Below are 25,460 nucleotides of genomic sequence, written 5' to 3' on the forward strand. Positions count from 1 at the left end.
TATGGCCTCTGCCAATACATCGCAGGGTCTCTTCCACCTTCGATTTTGTTCGCTCCTTTGGCAATCGACCTTCATCCACCCACTCTTGGGTCACACCTAGATGAAGCACCGCTCTAGGACAGTCCGTCGCCTAGTAGCTCCCGAAGTCCACCGACTTCACTGTAAATTGTGCACCATTGCCTGGATCCTGGGCCTCTGCCCCTACCAGCACAATCTCCGCTGCACAGTGCTTCCTTCATAGCAACTCGAATGGCAACACTGTGGCATATTCTTCAAGAGTACCCGCCTCTGCGTCCTCTTGCCCCGTGCTAAGGCCTTCTGAACCCAACTTCGCCTCCGCAAATTGAGTCACCTTAGTTCCTCCATCAAATGCTCCTCCGAGATAAGGTGTATGTGCCCAGAAGCGCCCTTCATCTTTGGCACCATGCAAGATGAGTCCGCTCCGTCAGAATGAAGGATCCATGGAACAACATGATCCTACCCTTGCCTCTACAAGAGTTTATGTCTTTGACCTCTGTCTAAGGAAAGCACTGTGCTTCTGCTCCATGTTCCAACTTCTCTGCTGGCTCCCTTCATGCGGCTTGGGTACTTCGCCAAGTTACACCCAAGTTGCTCCGCTCCTCGTTTTTGCATTGAGTCGATGGTGGCCCTTGTGCCCACCATTCCACGGGTCAGCCCTCCCTTGAGTCCGATCTCTACATCAACTCCAAGTGTGCCTTCATTTAAGTTGCTTTAGGTCGCTCCCCCACTTGATCTCGCAATGCATCCACCAATGCATTCTCTCGAGCGAGATCATGCGACAACTCCTCGCTGCTTGCTTGGTCCATTGAGCTTCGTGGAGTTGTTGTTTGTGAGGTACTCCTCCTCAACATGTGAAGTCCGTCTCACATGATTCTCCCTCTGGAGAGCCGAGACTTATTCCTCCTGGATAACTGTCCCGTTGGAGCAACATCTCTCTTCGTTTCGGAGATCACCATCCCCTTGGACTACTCCGATCTGCTGAACAAACTGTGCATTGTTCTGCCTCTTGCAAATGCACTTGCTAGATTGCGCCTCCACGTCAATACAGCCACCGCTGCACCCCTCAAGGCCTAGCAACATGCTGAACTCGTTGCACACTTCAGCCTCCTCCGGACGTATCCTTCACATGCCGAAGAGAAAGTTTCAATGCTCCATGGCGCCGAGTCTCGACCGCCTTGGGATGGCCACGAACATTCCATCGTCCGCATACAAGCCCATGCATGAGTACCGAATTCTTCGAGTTAGCAATTCCCCTCACCTCTGTGAGCTTTGCACAACTCTTTCGGTCGCTGAGCAACTCATTCCACTTTGCATGGTCTCGTCCTTTTGCCAAGCACCTCGCTTGCCTTGAGCACCATCAAGTAAAGTTATCAACGTTGAGCCGTAGCTCAAACTCAGCCATCCCAACCTTTGTGCGCTCCGCATTCTTCCAAGCTTGCCTGTTCTCGTGGTGCCTCTTGCGCGAAGGGTTGGCCATTCCTCTGAATGCCAATGTTAGATGCCCGCTCCTCTGAGCGACTCTTTTCCCTACATCTCCATGCCCGTTTTCCCTCAAACGGTCGCGCGTTGCTGACTGCCCTCCATGCAGCCCCGCCAGGTCCCCCACGTTTGCATGTCAAGTGTTTCTATGAGTGCTTGTCCCGCTCTGATACCATATGACACGGACTTAGCTGGTTTTGCCTAAGTCGTGCGGCACCCTTGCGCGTCCGTCCGCAAAGGTCAGCCTCTCCGAAGCCTCCCATTGTCCCTTAGGACCAACAAAAGAGAGAACGGGTTAAAGAGAACGCCTCAATCGGGATCCACAAGCAAACATGTCCGAAAACACTTCATAGACAATGCAAATTATAAACAGACTTTATAAGCCCTGAACAGTGGCACAACAAAGGGTAAAATGGTCCATTACAGACCGAAAAGCTCTCGAACGTGTCCACATGACACAACCTTTATTTACAAGCCTAAAGAGGCCACCAACCCAACTAACATGGGACTATTAAGCCTTCGGCCGCCCCTCTACCTGCTGTACAAGGCATGAACATGTCAAACGACACGGTCATACATAAGCATTACATCAAACACCCTGTTTCGAAGTTTGTCCGTGACATTAGGGCAGCGGATCGTGGTGGAACAGTTCGTGGCAATGCGATACACATGACATAGCCCCGTGAGGGACTATATCATACGGAGGTATGATCGGGAGCTATTGGGAGCTCCACTTCGATGAACAACACGACGGCAAGAAGGGCTATGGATTCAATGAATGAAGGCTATGGTACTGTAGAGGCAGGTCTTCCATACGTGCATTGAGTTTTGCATCGGATGAAAGCCTTGGTTATCAGCATATGGGGGCTATATTCCACCAAAGGAAAAGTTTGAATGCAAGTACCAGTGAGTCCCATGGGAGGGACTTGATCATGCAGAGGTATGATCGAAGCAACTGGAGAGTTGGATTGCTCTAGAGCCCATATTCACTTAAGGGAGCCCGGTAAGTCAGAGGACAAGGTCGAGTAAGCGAACATTGCTACCAAGGAAGCTAAGGAGAATATAATCGGTGCAAACCCTATAACGTTATGACAGAGGCCATGCATGGGAGTTACACTCTGTCTTTCCATCGACCAAAGGGAGCTGCTTGGAGAACATAGATGTGTTGAAGCAGGGGGTCGAAAGGGGCGAGGAAGCGACGACGAGTCCAAAGGGACTTAGCTACCCAAAATCAAGCATAAGTTAGAATGGAGGTGGACTCGGAAGAGTGCCGCAAAGACATATCTACTGATCATAAAGAAAAAGGATGCAGATGCGAGGTGACGGATAGTAGAGCCATGGGCATGGCAGCGCCATTGTATCGTAGAGGTGGAACTTCCATGAAAGTCATTGATTTCTTGCTCTCATGGAGGGAGAGCGCTTGGTCATGAAAGGGACCGAGGAGGTGGAGCATACAGAGGCAAACTCCAAGTATCGAGATACGGCTGAAGGGTAGAGGCCAAGGAACTTCGTAAGACTAGTGTCAATGAGCTTCTCATCAAGATAGCCGAAAGTGAAGGACTTTGGGTCATACAAGAGTGCACGACCAAGGAATGAAGCTGGCAGTATGCGGTACTGTACCTTTGCTACTCAGTGGAGTAGACGACCGAGTTGATAGAGAAGACGGTACAATCTCAAAGGCAACCAAAACGATTAGAGTCTTACTCCAAGTTGGGGTGAAAACTTCTTGCATTCCAGAAGTTCGATGGCATTGAGAAGGTGAATCATAGTAGCTAACTTAATACAAGGAGTGCAAACACTTCGAGTGCTTCAGAAGTATGAGCAAAAAGCAGGCGAAGGCCAGTAACCAGCTCGATGCATGGAGTACAACCCTCGAGGAGGTGGGCAAAGTCAAGTAACCATTGCCTTCTCAACTCTTAAGAGAATGGGCGAAATCGAGTACCCCAATTCTCTTATCTATCCAGTAAAGGAGCTTTGCACAGGTTCAAAGACCCTTCGAAGATATTAGAAGACAATAGTTATCAAATCCTCACCAATGGTGATCAGTGCTGTTGAGAGTAGATTATCTGATTCATTTCCCAACAGAATGCCAATCGAAAATGGAAGTGATGCGAATCTACTTGGAAGTGACAACTAAGTGAAAGAAGAGTCGATGGGCAAATTTTATGGAGGAAGGACCCAAAACTTCAGAAGTTTGCAAGGCGATGCTCGTTAAACTCCAACAAGCATCCACCCAGTTCAAGCAGCATGAGGCATTTGAGAGACTAACACATAGTAAGGATAGTCTTTTCCTTCATCTAGAGGATCCGCAGGAACCAACAGGGATCAACACAACTCAGCTAACCCCATATTAGAGTCAGAGTTATTGGCGATTTGAAGCAGCATGGCAGATCAAAGGTTCGACTACTCAAAAATAGTAGCAGAGATCAGTTGGGAGCCAAGAGACGTATTGCAACTGTAGCAGAAGATTGAAGACTCGGCAAAGGCGAGGAGTTGTAGTGTCGGCAAAGGCTTCGACGAGGACGTCGAAGGAATAAGTGGGGGAGAATGTCATGGACAAAGTTCTAAACATGATATTTAATGTAATACTTATGTATGTCCGTGTCTTTCTGTTTGTTCATGCTTTGCACAACATGTAGAGGAACGGTCGAAAGCTTAACAACCCCATTTTAGTTGGGTTTGGTAGCCTTCTTAGGCTTGTAAATAAAGGTTGTGTCATGTGGATACTTGTGAGAGATATTTTATCTGTAGTGGACCATTTTGACCCTTTATTGTACAACCATTCAGAGTTTGTAAAGTCTATTTATAATTTGCATTGTCTATGAAGTGTTTCTTGAAATGTTTGCTTGCAGATCCCGAGTGAGGCGCTTTCTCTAACATGTTTTCTCTTTTGTAGGTTCTAAGGAACCATGGGAGATTTTAGAGAGGCTGACCTTTGCGGATAGATACGCAAGGGTGCCGCACGACTTAGGCAAAACCAGCTAAGTCCGTGACAGTAGGTCGAGAAGATCGAACCACTATAAATTTGTTTGCCTCTTTTTACTTGCCCTTTACTTATGACTTAGTTTTATTCTTTTTACTTGCAACTTTAGCTTGATCAATTGAGTTTTTGAAATATATTGATTTAACGATAGAGTTTTAAAATCAGTTAAATATATTATTACATGAATTCACCTCTCCTCCTCCCCTCTTAATACAGACGATATGCCGAATGGACACCAAAAGCTTTAAAGATATACTAGATAAGTGATTAATTTATCAAGGACTTAATTGAGGTTATTTTAAGCCAATTAAGCTAGCATTGAGTCAAAACAAAACTAACTTGTTAAGAAAACTATTAGTATTGAGGCCAGGTCAAATTTGAGCCTGTTAGAAGGCCAAAATAGTAACCTAATGTAGCCTAAATAGCAGACAAGCATTATTTTTTGCTTTGTAAGATTTTTCAACGGTGGTAATACCACCTAAGGCAATAGTAGTAATGCCCAAAATTTAAAATTTTTGATAGTAATGCCTTCAGAGTCTAGAATTATAATTGTGTCAAAAGTTATGATGATAATATATACAATGTCAATGATAGTATCACCCATATCTTAAAATTTTAAAAATTTAAATTTTTTACTCCATTCTTGAAGTCTTTTAGGATTATAAATACCTCACTCTTGCTTAATTGATAGAGCATTCATTCTTTAGCTAGTGAAGTATTGTAAGCTCATATTTTGAGTATAGTTTGAGTCACCTCCTTTTTTTTAAGTTTGGTTGAAATTTTAAGTTGTAGGAGATAAGATATCTCTTATAAAAAGAGAGTGTGAAATATCTCATGAGCCTAAAAAAGAAATTAAAAAAAAAAGATAGTTGATCTTTGCTCATTAGAAAAAAGATTGATAGTGATAACCGATGGCATCGAAGGAAGAGGAATTTAGAGTCGACGTAGTGTCACAGCCTTAGCTGGAATTGCCTAAGGCGTGAGGCACCCTTGCGGCCAAAGACGCGAACTTAGCTTGCGTTGCCTAAGTCGCGAGTCACCCTTGCGGCAAAGACGCGAACTTAGCTTGCGTTGCCTAAGTCGCGCTTCGCCCTTGCGATATTGCTCCGCAAGAATCAGCCCACTTGTAACCTCTCGCAGGTCCCGAAGGACCTGTAAAAGAGAAAGTTGGTTAGTTCGAAAGAACGAGCAACGGACAAGTCCTGAAATCTTGCGAAAAGGGGAAGCTTTACAATTAATTCAGCGAGCACCTTGCGTACACAAGAGAAAAGAGGGAGAGGGAGAAAACAAGGCTTTAGAAGGATAAACGAACAGCTGCAAGCCCACAAACAGCCGCTCACCTGGTCCCGGGCGCGAAGACAAGTTCCCGCAAAGGCCACGTGCGAACTTACGAAAGAAAGTTAAACGCCCGGTATATAACCGAAGCCCCATCCAGCCCTGTGCCACCCGGGGGGTTCAAAGGGGCTGAGATGGCTGATGTTTTGGTGAGCGGAGGCAGATTACCGCAACCCTCTCGCGGCACGCGAAAATAGAGCTGTTTTGGGGCTGTTTTGCTCGGTTCGGTGAGCGGTCGCTTTGCAACACTGCAGCTTGTTTGAACTTACATTTTTACAAGCAACATGACTCAAAACCAAGAGAAAACATGCTGTCAAGCAGTTGTACATGCAGGTGTGAGCGACGAACGGTTCGTTGAACAGAGTTGTTGCGGGTGTGCGACGATCGTTCGTGATAGTAGGTTGAAAAGACTGAATCACTATAAATTGATTTGCCTCTCTTTACTTGCACTTTACCTATGACTCAGTTTTATTATCTTTACTCGCTACTCAGACCTAACCTGATTAATCGAGTTTCTGAAATATCTTAATTTTTTTGATTGAGTTTTAAAATTAATTAAAAATATTATTACCCTAATTCACTCCTTCCGTACCCCCAAATGAAACAAGCACTAATTCACTTCCCCCCTCTCCCCTTGATTATACTCTAAGCTTCTCTAACTACCCTAAGAATAAATCTTTCGTTTCCTTATTATTCAAAAATAACATTCAAAAATGATTTGAGTTATTATTCAAAAATAACATTCAATATTTGGGGACAATTATCTTTTAACTCTTATTCTCCTCATAAATATTTTGTTTCTTTTTATTGATGATTATGTCTTTAATGTCTTTCAACATTTATTGATGATTATAAAAATTGACACCTTTTATATGTTACTGGGACCTTACTTCTTGATGCTTCTTTATCTTCTCATTTTTGGATAGAAGCTTTATTTATAACTGTGTATGTTTAATTAATCATTTACCATCACCTAATCTTCATAACGAGTCTCCATATTTTTGTTTATTTAATGAGCATCCTAATTATAATCAATTATGTATTTTTTTGATGTCTTTGTTATGCATGTCTTCCTTCATCCAACAGAAATAAATTGACTTTACAATTTGTAAGATGTGCATTTCTTGGATATGCATCGAATCAAAAAGGTTTTCTTTGTTATAATTTTATTATTCATCATATTTGTATCTCACGTAATGTTAATTTTATTTAAAATCTTTATTGTTTTCAAACCACTCATATTTCATCTTTAATAATAGTTCTAATAACCCAAGATTTGATTCTGGGGTAGTTTGTCAACAAGATGAGAGAATTATCAATCAAGAAACAGAAAGTCTAGATTAAATAACTTCTTCCTCTCCTTATCTAAGTTATACATTACTGACTATTAAGATAGTGTTATAAATTGTTCAAATTAAAAAGAAAAAAAATTTCTTTTTAAAAGATTTATTTGAAAAGGTATTTTCTTTTATAGTTATTTTTCAAAGATTGTGTCATTTGAAAAAATATCTATAAATAGATATTTGAGGGTAAATTATTAAGACATTTTTTTCATATTCTTCTTCTTTACTCTTCAAGTGATTGAATTAAATATTCTCTCATTCTTCTTTGAAGATTTTTTATTGTTTGTTCAATACATATCTTCTAAAGGCTTATTATATCTACTAAAACTATTTGCATCAAACCCATAGCAATCTTATTGAGAAGAGGGTGCAAATATCATTTTTAGGAAAGTGTTTATACATGTTTCAAGCCTAAATATCTTTCCTAAAGTATTCTTGATCTTATGTTTGTTATTTGTTTCTATAGTGTTTTTATCCTCTTCTTTCTCGTATTTTACCAATAATCTAAAAATGATATTTGTGAGTTTATATATGGAGGCCATAAATACCATCAAATTATTGAATCAAGATTTTGTTCATTTGGATCGTTTTGATGGAACGAATTTTACCCGTTGACAAGATAAGATGAAATTCATGTTGACTGCTTTGAAGATCTTCTATGTGCTTGATCCAAATCTTCAACCAATTCCTGATCCAACTGATGATGACACCGATGAAGTCAAGGCTAAACAAAAGAAGAGAATCGAAGATGAAGTCATGTGTAGAGGACATATTCTCAATGCTCTTTCAGATCGGCTTTATGATCTTTATACGATGGAACCATTTGCAAAAGCAATTTGGAATGCTTTAGAATTCAAGTATTATGCCAAGTAGGAAGGTACAAAGAAATTTTTTATTTTTAAATATTTTGATTACAAGTTTATGGATGACAAGCCAATCTTGGCATAAGTGCATGAGTTTCAGGTCATTGTTAATCAATTGAAGGCTGAAAAAATCGAACTTCCTAAACCTTTTCAAGTAGAGGCTATAATAGTCAAGTTGCCTTTATCTTGGAAAGGGTATAGGAAGAAGATTTTGCATGAATCCAAAGATATCACTTTGGAGCAAATTCAAAAACATCTTCGAATCGAGGAGGAATCGAGGATGAGAGAAAAGAGTAAGAACTCTTTTGGTAATATAAAAACAAATGTTGTGAAGAGTGGAGGTTATTTTGTTTGTGAAATCCCTGGTCATTTTGCTAGAGATTACATATTTAAAAAGGGTCAGAAACTGGAAGTCAACTCCGTTGAGGAAGATGATAATATAATCGCTATGGTGAGCGAAGTGAATGCCATATTTGGTAAGGTTTTTGATTGGTGGTACGATACTTGTGCTACCGTCTATGTTTGCTATGATAAAGCACTCTTCAAGACTTACAAAGTAGTCACAGAAGGGCAAGAGATTCAAATGAGAAATGAAGTTCGTTCTAATGTGATTGACAAGGAAAATGTGGAACTCACTTTCACTTTGGGTAAGAAAGTCACTCTTACTAATGTTCTTCATGTACCGGATATGAGTAGAAATTTAGTAAGTGGGAATCTCCTTGGCAAATTTGGAATCAAATCTATATTTGAATGCTAGAAAATGTTATTCTATTAAGGGAATGGTCAAATTATCTATTGTTAACAATGATTCTAAATTTAATAAAAATGTTACTTCTAGATTAACTTTCGTTAATCTCTAAGCTCAAGATATATTCATTAATCAACATAAATATATCAAAAAATTGATTACTTCGGTTGGACTTGAACATTCAACTCCGATACTCTATTGGAAATCAATATGAAATACTCTAAAAATAAAGGAGAACTACTATATGATCCTAATAGATATTGATAGCTTGTCTGAAGTCTGATTTATTTAGTAATTACTCGATCAGATATTTCTTATGTAGTAAACCTAATAAGTCAGTTCATGCTATCAACAGATATTTACATATGGTAGCAGTGAAAAGAATAATTTATTATTTACTTGGGACTTGTAATCATAGATTATTCTATAAGGTTGGATTTTCACTTACCCTCCAAGCTTATAGTAACACTGATTGGGCAAGGTGTTCAGTTAGTATATTGTATGTTGGCAATACTCTTGTTCGATGAAAATGCAAAAGAATAGGAGAGAGTATCTAAATCTTCTACTAAAGTTGAATATAGAGCTATATCATCGGCTTGTTTTGAAATTGTTTGGCTTCGACGACTTCTCTTTCTACCATTCTTTTGATTCACCAAAAAAACAAAACACAGAGGTGGATTGTCACTCACTATATTTGATATTGCCTACTTTGATCATACATTACCTCATCTCAACAGAGTTTCAACCTGTAAATATTTTTACAAAGTCATTGTCAAAGACACGACATCAACTTTAGCTAACAAATTGATGCTTATTAATTCAACAGTAGCATCAATTTGAGGGAGGATGTCAAATCTAATCAAATAGTAAAATTTCAGCAATCAGTTTCAATTGCAGTCAATCTATTATCACTGATATATATATATATATATATATATATATATATATATATATATATATATATATATATATATATATATTGTGATTGAGTGTAAATATTCAATCTTTGTAATAATTTTCTTGTAAAGAAATTTTGTATATGATTATATAGAGATCAATCTTCATAAAATAAATCTGTTGCTTTTTGACATTAGCTGACAGCAAATGAAACAACCTAGACTCAACTCTCTTCTTAAACCATCAATCTAGTTGGTCCTTATCAATTTAGTTGTCCTGTGAAAGAATAGGAAGAGAGGAAAAATGATCTAGTTCCTCCTTGCATATTGACATCAAAAGGTATTAAACTAGATCTAAGTATTTGATTTCAATCCTGACATAAAGATTATTTTTGTATTTTAATTCAACATATTACAGATTTTTATACTTTCATAAACAACTTAGACTCACTCAAGAGGAAGCAGAACCAAAGGAGGAAAAGGAGACTGTTTGCTCAGCTTTCAGTCAGTCTTCCTTCGAGTAAGAAAGCTATCTTCCTCCTTTCTATCGATCAGTCTGAGACCGGAGAAAGTGATGAAACAGCTGAGACTCACTAAAGAGGAAGCAGAACGAAGGAAGGAAAAGGTAGACTGTTTACCCAGCTTTCATTCAGTCTTCCTTCGAGTAAGAAAGCTATCTTTCTCCTTTTAACGTTACGTCGTTTTCTTCTTTTGAGAGTAGCAATCGTATCTTAAACCTTTTCCATTTTTGTGTGATCTATGCATAGAGTTGCGTCTTCAATGCCACAAGCTCATTTATATAGGCTCAATGCAATACGTCTAATAAGATAATAGAAAGAAATCTATTTTTTTTTCTCTTTTCTTTATTTACTTTAAAATTAGAAACATTCCAAATATTATAAAACTTATGACATACTTCAAACGCCACTAAATAATAAAATTTATTCAAATAATAAATAAACTAAATTGGTTCTCGCATCGTCAGATCAATGAAAATTTTTTAGAATAATTCAATCAATCTAAATAATATATTTGTTAACTGATGAGAGGTAGTTTTTACTTCTTTTTTAGTCAAAGTTTTTAGTACAATTATAATTGCACCACTCTACTTACTTAATAGACGACGAGCAAGTAGAAGGTGAGAGTGGAATTGGATCATCCCTTCATTGGTGCCTTTGGACTGAAATCAATTCCATCTTTAACTTTTGAAACTATGTTGTATATTAATTATTGTTTATATATATATATATATATATATATATATATATATATATATATATATATATATATATATATATACATAAATATATATATAGTACTCTATTTTCACATCAGCCTTTCTGAAATGGTTATACGGGGTGGCATTTCCGGGCCCACGTTCATAGCTTGATGACAACGAACCCATCGCCTCTCGGCCCACTTATAGCTAGCTATAGGGTTCAGCGCTTCCTTCTGCGAAGGAGGGAGGGACGTCGAAAGAAGACTCCACCGCCATGGAGGAAGGAAGGAGGTGGGAGGACATGCAAGTGGACTGTTTGGTCAACATCTTCCGGCGGCTCGGCCTCGACGACCTCACAGTCTCGGTGCCCTTCGTCTGCACGTGCTGGTGGCGCGCCTCCCTCGACCCGGTCTGCTGGCGAGTCCTCAACCTACGGTCGCTGGACTTCAGGACCTGGAGCCAGTTCAGCCGGAGCTTCGGCTCCCGCTACCGTCTCAAGACTCTCTCCTTCTCCGCGTTCTTGAGGTTGGTCGTCCACCGCAGCCATGGCTCCGCTTCCGAGCTCATCTTTCCCTTGTCCTCCGGCGCGTCGGTGCACGACTTGGCCTACGTCTCCATCAAGTGAGTGCAAGTACGACCTTCTTCCTCTGTCGTCGGTTCTCGCCGACGAATTCACGATAATGTCTCGATCAATCCTTGTGCTTGTGCACATATTAGCAGTTGTCCCGGGTTGAGGACTCTTGCTTTGCCCGATAAGCTGATGCTGGAAGACGACCTCCGCATTCCGGAACTCATTGGAAGGTGGAAGGATCTGGAGCAGCTGGAGCTGGAGACGAAGCCCACTTCGTTCCTGGAAACGGTGGCAGCGATCGGGCACAACTGCACGCGGTTTGCCCGGCTGAAGGTGCGGGGGTTGATCGGCAAGGAAGACGCGAGCGTCATCGCGATGTGTCTGCCGGAGCTGAAGCAGCTGGAGCTGAGCGGGTCGTACCTGACCAAGGACGAACTGGCGGTGATCGTGAGCGGCTGCCGGAAGCTGGAGAGGCTGACCGCCACGGACTGCCTGGGCTTCCAAGCCGACGAGGAGCTGTTGCGGTTGGCCTCCGGCATCCACAGCTTCGAGCACGAGGGTTCGAAGCTGCTGAGCGACAATGGCTACGAGACGGATGAATCGGAGCAGCAGTCTGGATTTTTCTACTGGTGACTGAGACTGCCACGCTTTCTCCTCGAAACCATATGAACAAACCCTCTCCTGCATCAACCTTAATGGAATTATAGTCTCCATTGTTGATCTCTTCGAGTTAGTAAGATCATGAATTTATCTAAGTGTTAATTTGACAGTGTTCAGAATCGCGCCATATGACTGACTCTCGAGTCTCCAAAGATGTGGTTGAGGATGATGTGCCACTGACTAAAAATAAATGAATAATAATAATAATAATAATAATATATTCATCCGATCCTTATAAATTAATATTAAATTTTATCCATTTTGAACGTGAAACTAATCAGAGTATTATGCTACTGATCGACTCTGAATAATAATAGTAGAGGTTGGAAACATAAACACTACATTTCATTTGTCATTAGGATTCCATGTTATCGAATCTGACAGGAAAATGAAAAACTCAGAATCCTATGAACACTACTAGCAAATGTCTTAGAGAGAGAGAGAGAGAGAGAGAGAGAGAGAGAGAGAGAGAATGACATAATTGTATGTTGATTAACGAAAGACAGTAGCTTTCTTTCTGTAGAGTGGCTAACGCTTGAAGAAATACTTCTTTCTTTCTTCTCGCCAATAAAGAGAGCAGCTCACCTGTGTCGCTTCACAAGTCCATCATTTGACAAGAGCTTTCGAAAAGGGAAAGGGACCAATTGCTCAAAAGATTGAACTGCCTTTCTTATTTTTCAGCTCCATCACCATCATATAAATCCCAAAGCTGCATCAGTCTGTATTTGGTTGAAACTAACGGCGTGTGAGATCTAATTGTGATGCGATATTCGATTGTTCTGCTTCACCATTCCTTACCTCCAAAGCTGTGCGATTAATTTTGCAGCTCTGCAGAAGATTCATTTGCATTGAGAATGTGGCACCAGAGTTTAGAGACTACACAGATGGATCCACAAAATTAAAGGAAGATAAGAGTTCATTCCACACATGAGGGTGATGATGGGAAAGCATTTATCTTTAGAACAGCATTAGATTAGAAGTTAGTGATGTGTTTGTTGATAGTGGGAATTTATATAATTTTGGTCAGAATTAAGTAAAGTAGAATGCAACTATTTTTAGTTTCAGATAGAATCACATCACTCTTAAAACAAAAGAGTAAAGAGTATAATTAGATCTTACTCAAACTAAAATCTTTATCACCTGCATCATGGTCATCATTATACCATTTGACTCATTTACATGTTTTTTAAATAATATTATAATATATATATATATATATTTATATATTTATTTCTTTCTTTATTTATTTTTAAGATATTGAAAATATTATAAGATTATTATATTATATTACGTCTTTCTGTTTGTCATAATTTAAAATAAAAAACTATTTGAGAAAAAAAAAAGATTGTTTTTTTAAATGAAAACAGAGAAACTTTTAACATTTATAGGACAAATGATCAGAGAGAACAAATGATGAAAACTTTGTCGGGAAGAAAAAGCAACGACATGATGAGATTTTACAGTACAGAATAGTCTCTGATCATCAAAGAAATGACAATAGCTACATCGTGCAAAATGTGGTGCTTTGGACAAACACAAGGTGACAGAATGGGACATGTCCCAATGCATAGTGGCTTTATATATATATATATATATATATATATATATATATATATATATATATATATATCTGGATAAATTTCTGATTTTTTTTGAAGTTTTCTCGAAAGATGCTTTTTTTTATCATAATTCTAAAGGTGCTTTCTATTCACTATAATCTCTGAAATATTTCTTATCAAAACAATATATCTTATCGATCAATAAAAACTTGAATTAAGGTGCTTTTGTTCATAAATAAAAAATAAAAAAAATTATTTGAAATTTTATTTTTGTTGATTAGAGTTTATTATTATTGGATTTTGAGTCCATTTACCTACCAAAGTTACAGTGAGAATTATAGTGTTTCGGTGTAGGTATCGAAAATATTATAAAATCATTGTGATTGACATCATAAAATGTATACATGGGATCGATTAATAGAGTGTAATATAGCTGCTCTAATTATCTTGTCAGGAGACATATGAGGATTTATGACAAATAAGGAAGGCTCTTGAGAAAATTCAAAAGGACCACATTCCATGAAAAATTACCAAAAAAAAAAAAAAGAAAAAACTTTTTCGAAAATCCTCCCAATTTATCCCTCAGTATATGTGTATTAACCTAACCTGCACACCAGATGTTAATAAACAAACTTATTTTGTGACTTGAGTTGAACCTAATCATCAAAGTCGTATACTATATGGACATTTTTTTAGCCTTGACTGAGAAAATGGAGACATATAGCTACTAGCAAACATCATTGTTTCTCAAGGTTCCCCCCTCCCCCTAAAAAAAACAAAAAAGTACAGTTTCATGTCTACCCTTCTAAATTTAAGTTTATCATAAATATACCTCCGAGACATAAATAATGTTTTTTTAATGTTAATCTCTATTAACTAAATTTAAATGCTAAATCAAAATATACTCATCATTATGTATATATATATATATATATATATGTTTGATATTAGAAAATTGGAATCCACGGTTCAGATTCCAAATCGATAGTTTTAATTTCAAACCGATTAAATATGATATAGTTGTTAAATACTTAGATTTAAAACCAACTAACTTGGGTTAGAATCTTGATGAAGTTATTTTAGTTTGATTAAAAATTTTACAATTTTATTTTTTTCAATCAAAATTTTTTAAAAAAATTAGTATACTCATATTATAGTTATATATCTATTTTAAAATTTTAAAAAATAAATTACAATTTTTAATATTTTAAATTTTAAAATGATAAAAAAAAAAAATTAAGGATTCCACCGAAATCAAATCGTCCAAACCAAAATTAAAACCAAAACCGAAATTGACGATTCTAATTTTGATTCCAAAATCAGGACAGCTCGAATCTGATTCTTGAGTTTTAAAAACTAGAACCGTCTGTCCTAGAATGAAACCATCGACGGAACAGTTAGGCACTATATTATCTTATATTATTATACCGAAGGTGCAGTTATAATCTCCTAGAAGGCGTACGTCCCATCCTCGTAGTGGATGCAATTGCTCTGGCGTCGACTGCAGAGCAATTACCTCAGCACGCTTCCCTGCTTCCCGTGAGAATCTTTAAGTTCCGTCAATCTGCTGCGTTCAGGAACCTCATGAACCACTGGTGAGCTTCAATTACAAAAACTTGTGATTTCATATCTACCTATTATGCCAAAGAGAGCCTGAAACCGTAATTGAATGCAACACCACAGTTCAATTTTCGGATCATCTTCACAGGCAACACACTGATTTTGAAAATTAGCTCAACGATCTGCAAACTGTCAGCAACCACAGAACTTCAACATCTTGTACAAACACTCTTAAATAATCTAAGAATAGTAGACCAGCATTAGCTTGATCATTCTCGGAGTGTGAGTTGATGATGTGGTTGTACATTAATGTAGTCGTCTCTGATCTTTAGTGCATTGCCTGCATCTTTCTGGAGGAGACATACTTCTTTGTGGGGGTCATAGTAGGGTAGTAGCATTCCTCATCACAGGAAAAATAGAAGCTATATATTAGAAAAAATGAAAACATTTATTAAGCTTAATGTAAGAAAACAAGATAATCATACTATGACCTTATTGTAATTGCAAAACTCCAACTACATCCGTGAACATTTTGTTGATACAGAAAGAAAATGAAATCCACTTGTGTCTGAAAAATTTGTGAAGGGCAAGAATGCTATAGCAATCAATAATTAAACTGCTGTACAGATATTATACTGCCAAAAAGCCTGACGGATATTTATCCTAATATTTAAACACACTTTTAAGTTTCTGAATCTATGGCACAGATTAGAAAGCATTACAAGGCTACCACCATGAATGACAGTTACTACCAGTGAAAAATTGAAACACCAAACAGTCTAAGGAACTTGATCGAAAAAGTATGATAATTCATGCACCAGTAATCTGATATTGAACAGAGTCCGTATTCTTCTAATATGCAATTGTCGCAAAATGGACAATCAACCAGTTATGATGCCAGCAAGAACATCACTCTTTCCTCTGGCAAAAATGGTGTAGACTAGGCAGATTGCATCCTGCCATCCGTACAAAGAGTCCCATGTGTCAGCAACCTGGTATGAGGGTAAATGAGACAATTAGAAATGTTGGACCCTGAACAAAAATTTCTTGGCTTCATAAACCAACACAACCACCTAAATATCAATCCAAAGTGAGCACTTGAAATAACACTTCATTCTAATAATTCAAAAGAGAAAAAGGAGCATCCAAACTTTAAAGGTACCATAAGTTTTCTGAACTGTTTTCTTTTCCTGGATTCTACATGAAGGGCTATCTACATTTAGGATTACTGAAACTGTTGTTCTACCATCAAGAAGGAAAAAAAAGAAACAATGTCTTTTAACATGTTTGACTGTTTGAGGATTACCTTTTCTGGTCTCATCCCTAAATCTTTTATTAGGCAGTTCAAGTGCCATGAATCTGAGTCCATGATTTGCATCCATGGACCATGCCTTCTGATATCTTACCACCATCCCCTACAATCACTAGCAATCAAGCCAACTCCTGAGATGTCCAGCTTGTCTTTAATTTATATCTTAAACCATCTCCAACGATCACCAGCAATTATGCCAGATGATATGCTGGCCAGCTTGTCTTTGATTTATATCTGATCACCATGCCTACAATCACCAACTGGTGAATGACTCGAGGTAGCCATCTCTGATATGCTAAAGAGTTCACGCTGTCTTATGTTGATATGATATGGGATGGCTTAAAGGTTTATCACAATTTGGAATCAAGCAGTGTCTCCATATTTATGCTGATAAGAACATTAGGACTCTGACAATTTGCTGGCCTGGTTATCTAATAATGGTAGGACTAAATCTACAATCATCAATCAAGAGAAAGGACCATAGATGAAGCTAAATGTTGAAAAAGGATTAAATCTAGCCAAACCCAAGTAATTAATAATCCAGAATATGTAGCTTCTATTAACAATCTTGGAACCTAAACATGAACTAGGAGTAGATTTGTTATAAATTTATATTTGGATGGGCTTGGAACCTTTGCACCAAAGCTAGCCTTAGTTCAAGTTGTTGGTAAATGAGGCTCCATAAAGCCCAGCCAAGAATGGTCAAGAAAGTAACTGACAGTTATGGTCTGCCTAGAGAGTATGTAAATAGCCAGTAACAAACTTGATAACCAACTGGCAGTGAAGTAAAATTTGATACTGGATTCAATATATGCTAGTAGAAGTAATGTGACATGCAACAGGAGCAAAGGATGCACATTTAGGTATGAACATATAACAAAACAGTCACATCAACATATTCATTAGGTTCTGTAGTTCTGACCATAATTATATTAAAAGAAATTCAGGGCAAAAGAAAAGCCAGACCATTTTTACTCAGTAAACTAAAAATGAACATCTAAAAAATTCCAAAGATGAGTGGCACTCGATCTCGAGATACAAAATTTAAACAAGTTGGCCAGTCATGCGAGAAAGATCCATATCATCATTCATCAACCAAACTTTTGCCACTAGTCTAGGGTTTATCATAGAGAGCACAACAGATAATGACATGACTCCTTAGTGCCATGATTATATCAAAGTGATGCTGTCACCAAAGAAAGTATGGATAAGGGAATATGCCCAAGAACTTAATTGTCTAGTTGATGTGTCCTTAAGGTTTGAGTTCAAACGCTTGCAACCACAGGGCAACTGGACCTGCCAGAATCTAGGAAAAAATAAAATAAGAAGCATGCTATAGGGAGTAACATCCATCCATATGAAAAAAGAAAACCAATAAGCCAGTGGAACACAAAAACATAGGGATAACCTGAATAAATGTTGAAAATCAGTGAATAAATTCTTCTACTGACATGCCTGGATATAGGACACTTACCAAGTAAACTGGACCATGAATTGTGTCGATGCAGAGGCCAGCACCTTGTGGTAGAGTAAGGTCCGCACAGGCTGAGACAGAAACAATGTCACAGACATCAACTTTAACTAGTGATTTGTCAATTTGGGGAGATCCTTGTGACCTTCCAGAAGGACTTTGTGACAGATTCTTCTCAGCACTACTGACCTGGTAAAGATTAAATTTGATGCATTATTGTTAGTATCAAGAAATCTATTTCACCAAATCTATCCTGATTATTACATAAAGGTAGAAATATGAACAAATAACTCATTATAGATAAGGATTACAGTAATTGAGTGAAGCAACCCTTCAGTAATATCATTTTCACATAACTTGTCTGCAGTTTAACGAGTAAACATTTAGGTTAGTGGGCAATGAAATTCCACAGATAAGTTGCTCTTATTCTTGAGGAACTTATAGATTTGCATCTACAGGAAAAGTGATCGAGAATACAAGGTTACTCCTATTTTCCACAACAAACCAACAACATAAGAAAATATACCAAATGACTTCAGGAGGATATTAATTTAAAGAAATTTTGATTATAAATTTAGTAGATCATCCTTTGAGATCAGCAGGAGATGGTCAGAGATGAAGTTAAGAAATCAAATTTTGGTTGAACCAGTTGGTATGAAGCAGTATTTGCTAATTTGATAATGGACAGGTACAAAACCATATCAGTCGGTACTTGTTGATATTTATTTTTTATTACCCTTTCAGTAATACCAAATAATATGCATCAGTATGCAGCCATGTATTGTGAGACCAATTACCAAAACCAGTCAAGATTTATATCCTTCAATAAAGTATCAAATATCCATGGATAATCCATATAAATGCACCATTAAGATATAGAGGCCCTGAAGAGAAGTGAAAGAAGTAGCACATGATCATGGACATGCATATGTTGACATCCAGAGCAATTTGGTCATAGGGAAAACCAAGGTTTGACGTACCACCCAAAACGTTACAGTACAGGTGATATGTACATGTCTGCCGGCTGATCAGTAAGTGGACCAGCCCATTTCAGATGTTAGACTGAAATATGGCCCAGTGTCGGTCTGTACAGGGAATGTATCGATCGATACAGTCGAAACTTATCCTATATCGACTGATATGGGTCAGTATCAATCATAATTTGATCGATATCGACACATATCAAGTTTCGTTTTTGACCCCAAGGGTCAAATTTGATGGTTGGGGCCTCGTTCAGAGCTTTAAATCCCCTCCCTTCCCTTACTTTCACTCACTCTCTTTCTCACTCTTTCTCACACACTCACTTGTGACTAAAGCTTCAGTTGATTCACTTCCTTCAATGGAAGCCAGTGCGACAAAGTTGTTCCTCTACAAATCTGTAAAGATAAATTCAATTTTTCCGCCTTATAACCTAGAATTTCTATTCACTTATGACTTAGATACACTTTTTTCTTATCTAAATATAATTTATATACTAATAAATTAAGAAAAACACTATTATTATTTTTTGTTTTTTTAGGCTTTTTCCCAAAAAAGAGTAAGGCACACTGATATTGTCAGGTAGGTACAGGTCCGTCCAAGGCCCGACACAACACTACGATCCTTTGGGAAAACTAGTTGATAATAACACATGGATTGGGAAAGATGATATAAATGTTCCCATACAAATTCAAACATTCACGTCTTTCCTAAATGACATATCAAAACATAATTATTTTGCTCATGGAAGTACTCAAAAACATGAACCAACCAACATCCATGACAGAGAAAACAACATCAAACTAAAGTTTAGAGACCATGATATCTTTGGTGGGATTATATGTTTTCAATAGGAAAAACATAGAAAAATCTTACCTTTCAGAGTTAGGATAAAAGGATTTTTGGTGAATTTATATGGCATGGCGGTATTATTGGAAGAGTAGATTTAACAAGGATGCTAATGAAATTTTGAGATGCAATGAATATCTCACGAAGAACAAAAAGACTAGATAAAAAAAATAGCAGATTGTTTAGCACTTCAGCAAAAGGGTGTAAACTGGGTAGAAAGGAGATATAAAGAAAATGAGAACAAGGGAGGAAAACATGACAAAGAATCAGGGACTATGGATAATTAAAGTTTAAACCTATAAATTGTAAAACTAAAATCTCTAGATGGTTTAAAATACAGTCAGTTTTTCAACCACATGCATCTCCCATTTGTATAACCCAGCCAACCTTGCCAGACAAGGATAATCCTGAGAAGGCCAACATGGTTTTTATTGTTTATCCAAAATGCACAGATATTAAACTTGAGTTCTGGCATAATGAACAGTCTGTTATATCAAAAACAGGAAAGAAATCACTGGTTTTATTGTCTTCCTTTCAACTTTATGGAGAAACAAACTAAACAAAATACATCAATACTAAATTCAGTGGTTAGAAGTTTTTAGATAATGAATCAAAAAACAAATCTCATATCATACATTTATAAACTATGGTGGCGGAACAAACTAAAAAAATCATAATGCACAATGGAACATTGGTCAAATAAAAAAGAATAAATATATAATAATTGGTGAAATATTGAAAGGAATTTCAAAATAAGATGAAACATGATTATCCAACAGTATAAAGCAAAGATTTAAGTGCTGGAGCCCGCATTCACTCGGTAAAAAGCATACAGAGCGAGATGGGGAGAGGGAGAGAGAAGATGAATGAAGAAGAGGAATCATCATATTGTCTCATTTGATATCTGGCAAGACGATGACATTCCATAATGCTGTAAAGAATGCTAGACCATAGTCAGCATTGATCTGATACAAGAAATTCACCGGTACAGATTTTAGTGGTTACTTTTTACCAAGATTCATAATTTTGTACCATACCGACATACAGTATGGGCATACAACTCGGTACATATATATAATATAAAAATTAATATATAAAAATATAAAAATAATATTAAAAAAAAAGGAGGCGTACGTTGCCTCGGCGATGTCGCCTCCTTTTCTTCTCCTTGTCGTGTCAGACGAGGAGAAGAGCACGGTCTTCTCCTCATCTACGACGTTCAGCGAAGACAACGAAGGTCGTAGACGTCTCCAACCTTCGGCGAAGAAAGTGGCGAAGAAGAAGCCGAGCCATGGCCTCTCCGTTACCTCCTGGATCGAGATCGTCGAGGGAGGGCGACGCTAGATTTAGAAGCATTGAGTTTCTCCCGATTCTCCTTCTTCTTCTCCCTCTACTTCGAGCACCTTCTCTCTCTTCTCCCTCGACACTTCTTCTTCCCTCGCCACAGCCAAGCCACAGCCAGACTGATACTGCTCAATAGCGAGCGACAACCGTTACCAACCTGTTTCGGGCGGTAACAGTCGAAATATCGACCGTTACAGCCCGATACAGCCCTGTACCGTCCGATACGGGGCTAGATCAACGGTACTGCCCAGTATGGGCTATATCATTCGATATTGTAATCCTTGCTTTGTACAACTTTAGCTAACCAGTCGCCTTCCTTTTTAGATGAAAACAATTCAAACCAACCAACAATAAAAATAAAGTGACATGAATGAACATTTTTCAGTTGACTTATTTCAGAATGGAATAAGCAAGAAAACCTATATTCTCATCATCTCTTTATTACGGTAATGAGTAGCAAACTGACCTGTTGAAGTCCCTCATGATTTAAAATAAACTGGGACCTTTGCCAATCTCTATGAGGTGCAATTGGAATATGTGCAGGTTGCGCTGTCAAATAACCCACTTTGAAGTAGGGTAAAGGAAGCTATCAAGAAAGCACCACATGAGAAAAGCAAATGTCAAAGAATAATGACTTTCATGAGAGAATCAACATCTTATGCCATATCATCTGAACATGAATTTAATGGGCAGTATATTGATTATGATAATTATCCCAATATAACTTGAACCCATGAAATAAAATTGCTTCTCATAAAAGGTCATATTTCCTGAACAGGTTTCTATCAAATTTTATGGCGAGTATAAATATTAATATTCATATGCAACCTAAGATAAACATCATAAATTGCAGAAGCTTGTAAAATAAAGACTTTTTAAACCTTGATTAGACTATAAACACATCATTAATCTACAATTGGAGCTTACCGATACTCTTCTTTGTCTAGAGCTACTTAATCAACATAAGTATAACTAAATTTATATTTCTTTATCTGATCATAATTCAATCCCATTTGGTTGATACTCACCTGGCGGCAACTATGTAAAGAATAGGAGAAACACTGAGGGATCTTTTGCATTCAAATCCCCTTCCCCCCAAAACACAATCTTCTTTTAACCATCCTCCCTTAGTTTCAATCTTCATCAGATCAGTATTTTGTAATTAAGATTGCCTATAACATTCTTGTCTCCCAATCAGAAAAAAGCATAGCTGAAATTGGATGTAACCAGAGGCAATGATTACAAAGCTTTGGTTTCTAACCTATCAAAATGAAGTAGATCTACTTTTCTATCCATATAGACAAACCAAGACTTAGGTTTCTTAATTGATGATCAAAATACAATAGTAATAACAATATGGAGAATTTATTACCTCCCTAAAACTCCACTAGTCCCTTTTACACCTAGGTTATAAAGTTTCAAGGGAAATTTTGTATCTAACCTTGTATTCAATAAAAAGACAGTCTACTAGAAAAAGATTCTACAACACAATTTGAAGTGAATAAGAAACTCAGAGAACACATTCCACAAGAAAGGTAGAAAACAGTTTAAAGTTTGCATTGAAGTATTAATATGTGCCACCCAGCATAGGAATGTTTCATCTCCATTAAGAAAACCCATCTGAACATTTGGCTTGATACAAGTAGTTTACATTACAGTTACTATTAATATCATGACTGAAAGTTAAATGGCAACAATACGAGAAGCAGAAAACTCACCATTGAACGAACCAGTCTCAAGGCACTGTGATAAACCTGAATGAACATTGAAGAAATCAAACTTAAGCGAAACACTGAAATGCTCACTGAAAATTCAGCAATTAGATCTTGTGCAAAACAATTACCAAATTCACAATGTTCATTAAATCTAATATACATTCTCCACACAATACTTTACAATAAAATTATAATAACATCAACTTCATAGTATGTCGGACAGATGAAGAACCAGTTCCTCACAATCAAAAAGTGCCTTACAAAATTTCAGAGTACATGTATGCACAAGAATGCATGACATGCATATTTGGGCTATCTGAAATCTATAAGAGAAATCATTGAGGTCAATGCAGTCATTTGCAAGGGATAAAGTCATCTACAACTAGACAAAGAAAATCACAGAGATGAAACAACTGTGAAGAAGATATCCATGGTAAAAAGACCAGCCTAAAACACCTCTACCAGCCCACGAATCTGAACCAGACCATTAAGACTTGGTCCTGATTGAGAGTCAGCCTAAGGAGGGGGGACCCTATTCCATCACAGAACAGGAGACGAGAATATTGCAACATCTAAAACTATACATACCATCATGCCCTGGTCGGCATGCCCCTAATACCAATCAGCTAAAGCTAATAAATGGCTTGGCCATCTGACGCACAGCCAGCACATATATGGCATGGTTTGGCACATGCCAGCCATAATCCTTAGTCCTGAACATGAGTCAGATCTTTGGGAGATCTGGCACATCATTGATATATCAACAATAAGCTGATGAGATCATGAAACTGCATTAGTTAAGAATAAAATCTGATAGTGAACAAAATCAACCAAAGAAGTCCACCAGCAGTTGGGCTAATTCTAAATTATTATAATGTAAGTTGTAACACCTAAACTTTTTGCAGTAGCTATCAATAATTTGAAAGGAAATCACATTCTGGCCCCTTCATATATCTTTTGTTAGGGAAATAATTGGTCTTTACTATGAACTTACATTTGTTAAATCTATAGCACCAAAATGTCTTTCCAGCACCCTTGCAAATGCTTAATCACATGCAAATTATTTTCTAACATCTAGCAGTCCTTCCTGGACTTGACAAGCCCAGGAAGTTTCTATCAGCCACCTGTATACATAGAGATGATATGCGTAACATAAAATTAAAAGACAAGAAACAGATATAAATCAGATGGCAAGGGTATACCGAGTAATTCGGTTTCAAAGCATGAGCAGCTGCAATATATATAGCTGATTGGCTATAAAGCTCATCAGGAGGGACTTCTTTTGCACTGACAGGTCTGCCAGATCTGAAAGTGTCCTCAGCTAAGCCATACTAGCATAAGGAACAGAAATATAATCAGATTTATACATGACCCAATATTCTGGAAGAGAAAATTCATAATGTTATCTAAAGTATACTATTTTCCTTTTGAAATTTAATCTGACAACAAAGTTGTGAAAACAAAATATGACATATAGCAGTAAATACTAACCAACACTGTCCCAAGATTGTAAATTGCTCGATGGAAATCAAACTGTAGTTGGATTGCCGCACGGAACTGCCAAATAGCATGAATTATTAATTTATCATAACCAAATTAAGAAAAGAGAAAGATCTGAACTGAGCATATCTGCGAACCTTAAGATATATAGTCAGCCTAATAATTTAATTAACAAATATCATTCCTACGGTTCATGGTCTTACCTTACTTATAGCTGTTCTTATGATAGTTTGCTTCTCCCGCACTGGAACAATCGCACCAAGTTCCTGCATCATAATTTTTGTATATAAACATCACTATGGTAATCATTGTGAAATAAGAAAACCAGCATAAAATTACTTTTGAAAGAATCAACCTAATTTGTAAACAAGTATAAACTGCAGTACCTGCAGAGCAAGTCCCCAGTTATTAAGGGCCTACAATAAAAGAACAGGAAAATTAGAATAGGGCCTCTTTCACTAGCAGCACTCCATAAAAAAAATTGAGAATATAAACAAGTCAGCAACAAGATATTCAGTTTTATAAAAATTTGATAAAACATGTATGTCAGTGAAAAAAGAAAACGTAAAAAAATCAAGGGAATAAAGATAACTTAAAAGGTACACATAAATGCACAAACTACATGCATCATGATGCAGTATAATGAAGCTTCCCACTAAAACATTTCCTTGAAATCAATAGAAAGGATAGCTACATACTGCAAACACCACATTCTCAGCAATAAATCAAATTACTGCTTTGCATCGGGTGTACAAACAGGTCTCAGCAAGGAATCAAACTCTGGTTTCAACCAGATGTACCTATAAGTGCTGCTGCCCCAAGACACTGCCAGGATACAGATCCATATGTACCATCCATTATTGTTACATTGGGTTGATTTCCATTATGAAACAACCTCTTCAACCCACTCTGAGCATATGATGTGACAGTCGTTTTAGGTATTTAAGTCCCACAAGCCATACGGAAGGTGAACATGATAAGGTGCTTGGTTTGAGGGACCAGGGCTTCTCCTTCTTCCCTCCTTCCTCTCCTCCTCCTTCCTTCTTGTTCTTTC

The 25,460-nt window shown here is 37.5% G+C and overlaps 2 protein-coding genes across 4 annotated transcripts in view; one reads left to right on the top strand and one right to left on the bottom strand.

Annotated features, from left to right (window-relative positions):
• Window positions 1-11,087: 11,087 nt before the first annotated feature.
• On the top strand, window positions 11,088-12,245 carry LOC135611704 (F-box protein FBW2-like). Of its 2 annotated transcripts, none has more exons than XM_065107352.1 (2): window positions 11,088-11,508; window positions 11,605-12,245. In XM_065107352.1, exons 1-2 carry the CDS (start codon window positions 11,162-11,164, stop codon window positions 12,089-12,091), a joined length of 834 nt encoding a protein of 277 aa, XP_064963424.1. In that variant the 5' UTR covers window positions 11,088-11,161; the 3' UTR covers window positions 12,092-12,245. The 2 variants fall into 2 exon arrangements, with proteins under 2 accessions (XP_064963424.1, XP_064963425.1); XM_065107353.1 differs by having other exon boundaries at window positions 11,090-11,508; window positions 11,608-12,245.
• Window positions 12,246-15,813: 3,568 nt separating this feature from the next.
• Window positions 15,814-25,460, bottom strand: part of LOC135583652 (protein HLB1-like) — a 34,199-nt gene continuing 24,552 nt past the window's right edge. For both annotated transcript variants that reach the window (XM_065108848.1, XM_009402603.3), the window contains 8 exons: window positions 24,793-24,822; window positions 24,610-24,672; window positions 24,398-24,463; window positions 24,109-24,237; window positions 22,910-22,945; window positions 21,658-21,777; window positions 18,024-18,209; window positions 15,814-16,229 (listed from right to left, as the gene is read on the bottom strand). In XM_065108848.1, the coding sequence (XP_064964920.1) occupies window positions 16,119-16,229; window positions 18,024-18,209; window positions 21,658-21,777; window positions 22,910-22,945; window positions 24,109-24,237; window positions 24,398-24,463; window positions 24,610-24,672; window positions 24,793-24,822 (741 nt within the window). In that variant the 3' untranslated portion in view covers window positions 15,814-16,118. The remainder of the gene's footprint in view (window positions 16,230-18,023; window positions 18,210-21,657; window positions 21,778-22,909; window positions 22,946-24,108; window positions 24,238-24,397; window positions 24,464-24,609; window positions 24,673-24,792; window positions 24,823-25,460) is intronic.

This window comes from Musa acuminata, chromosome BXJ2-5 (assembly GCF_036884655.1).
Source record: "Musa acuminata AAA Group cultivar baxijiao chromosome BXJ2-5, Cavendish_Baxijiao_AAA, whole genome shotgun sequence".
NCBI lineage: Eukaryota > Viridiplantae > Streptophyta > Magnoliopsida > Zingiberales > Musaceae > Musa > Musa acuminata.

Excerpts from the sequence above, each read along its gene's own strand:
- LOC135611704 (XM_065107352.1), top strand. The coding sequence starts at position 11,162 with ATGGAGGAAGGAAGGAGGTGGGAGGACATGCAAGTGGACTGTTTGGTC. Across the intron at positions 11,509-11,604 it reads TTGGCCTACGTCTCCATCAA|CAGTTGTCCCGGGTTGAGGA; the intron begins GTGAGTGCAAGT and ends TGCACATATTAG.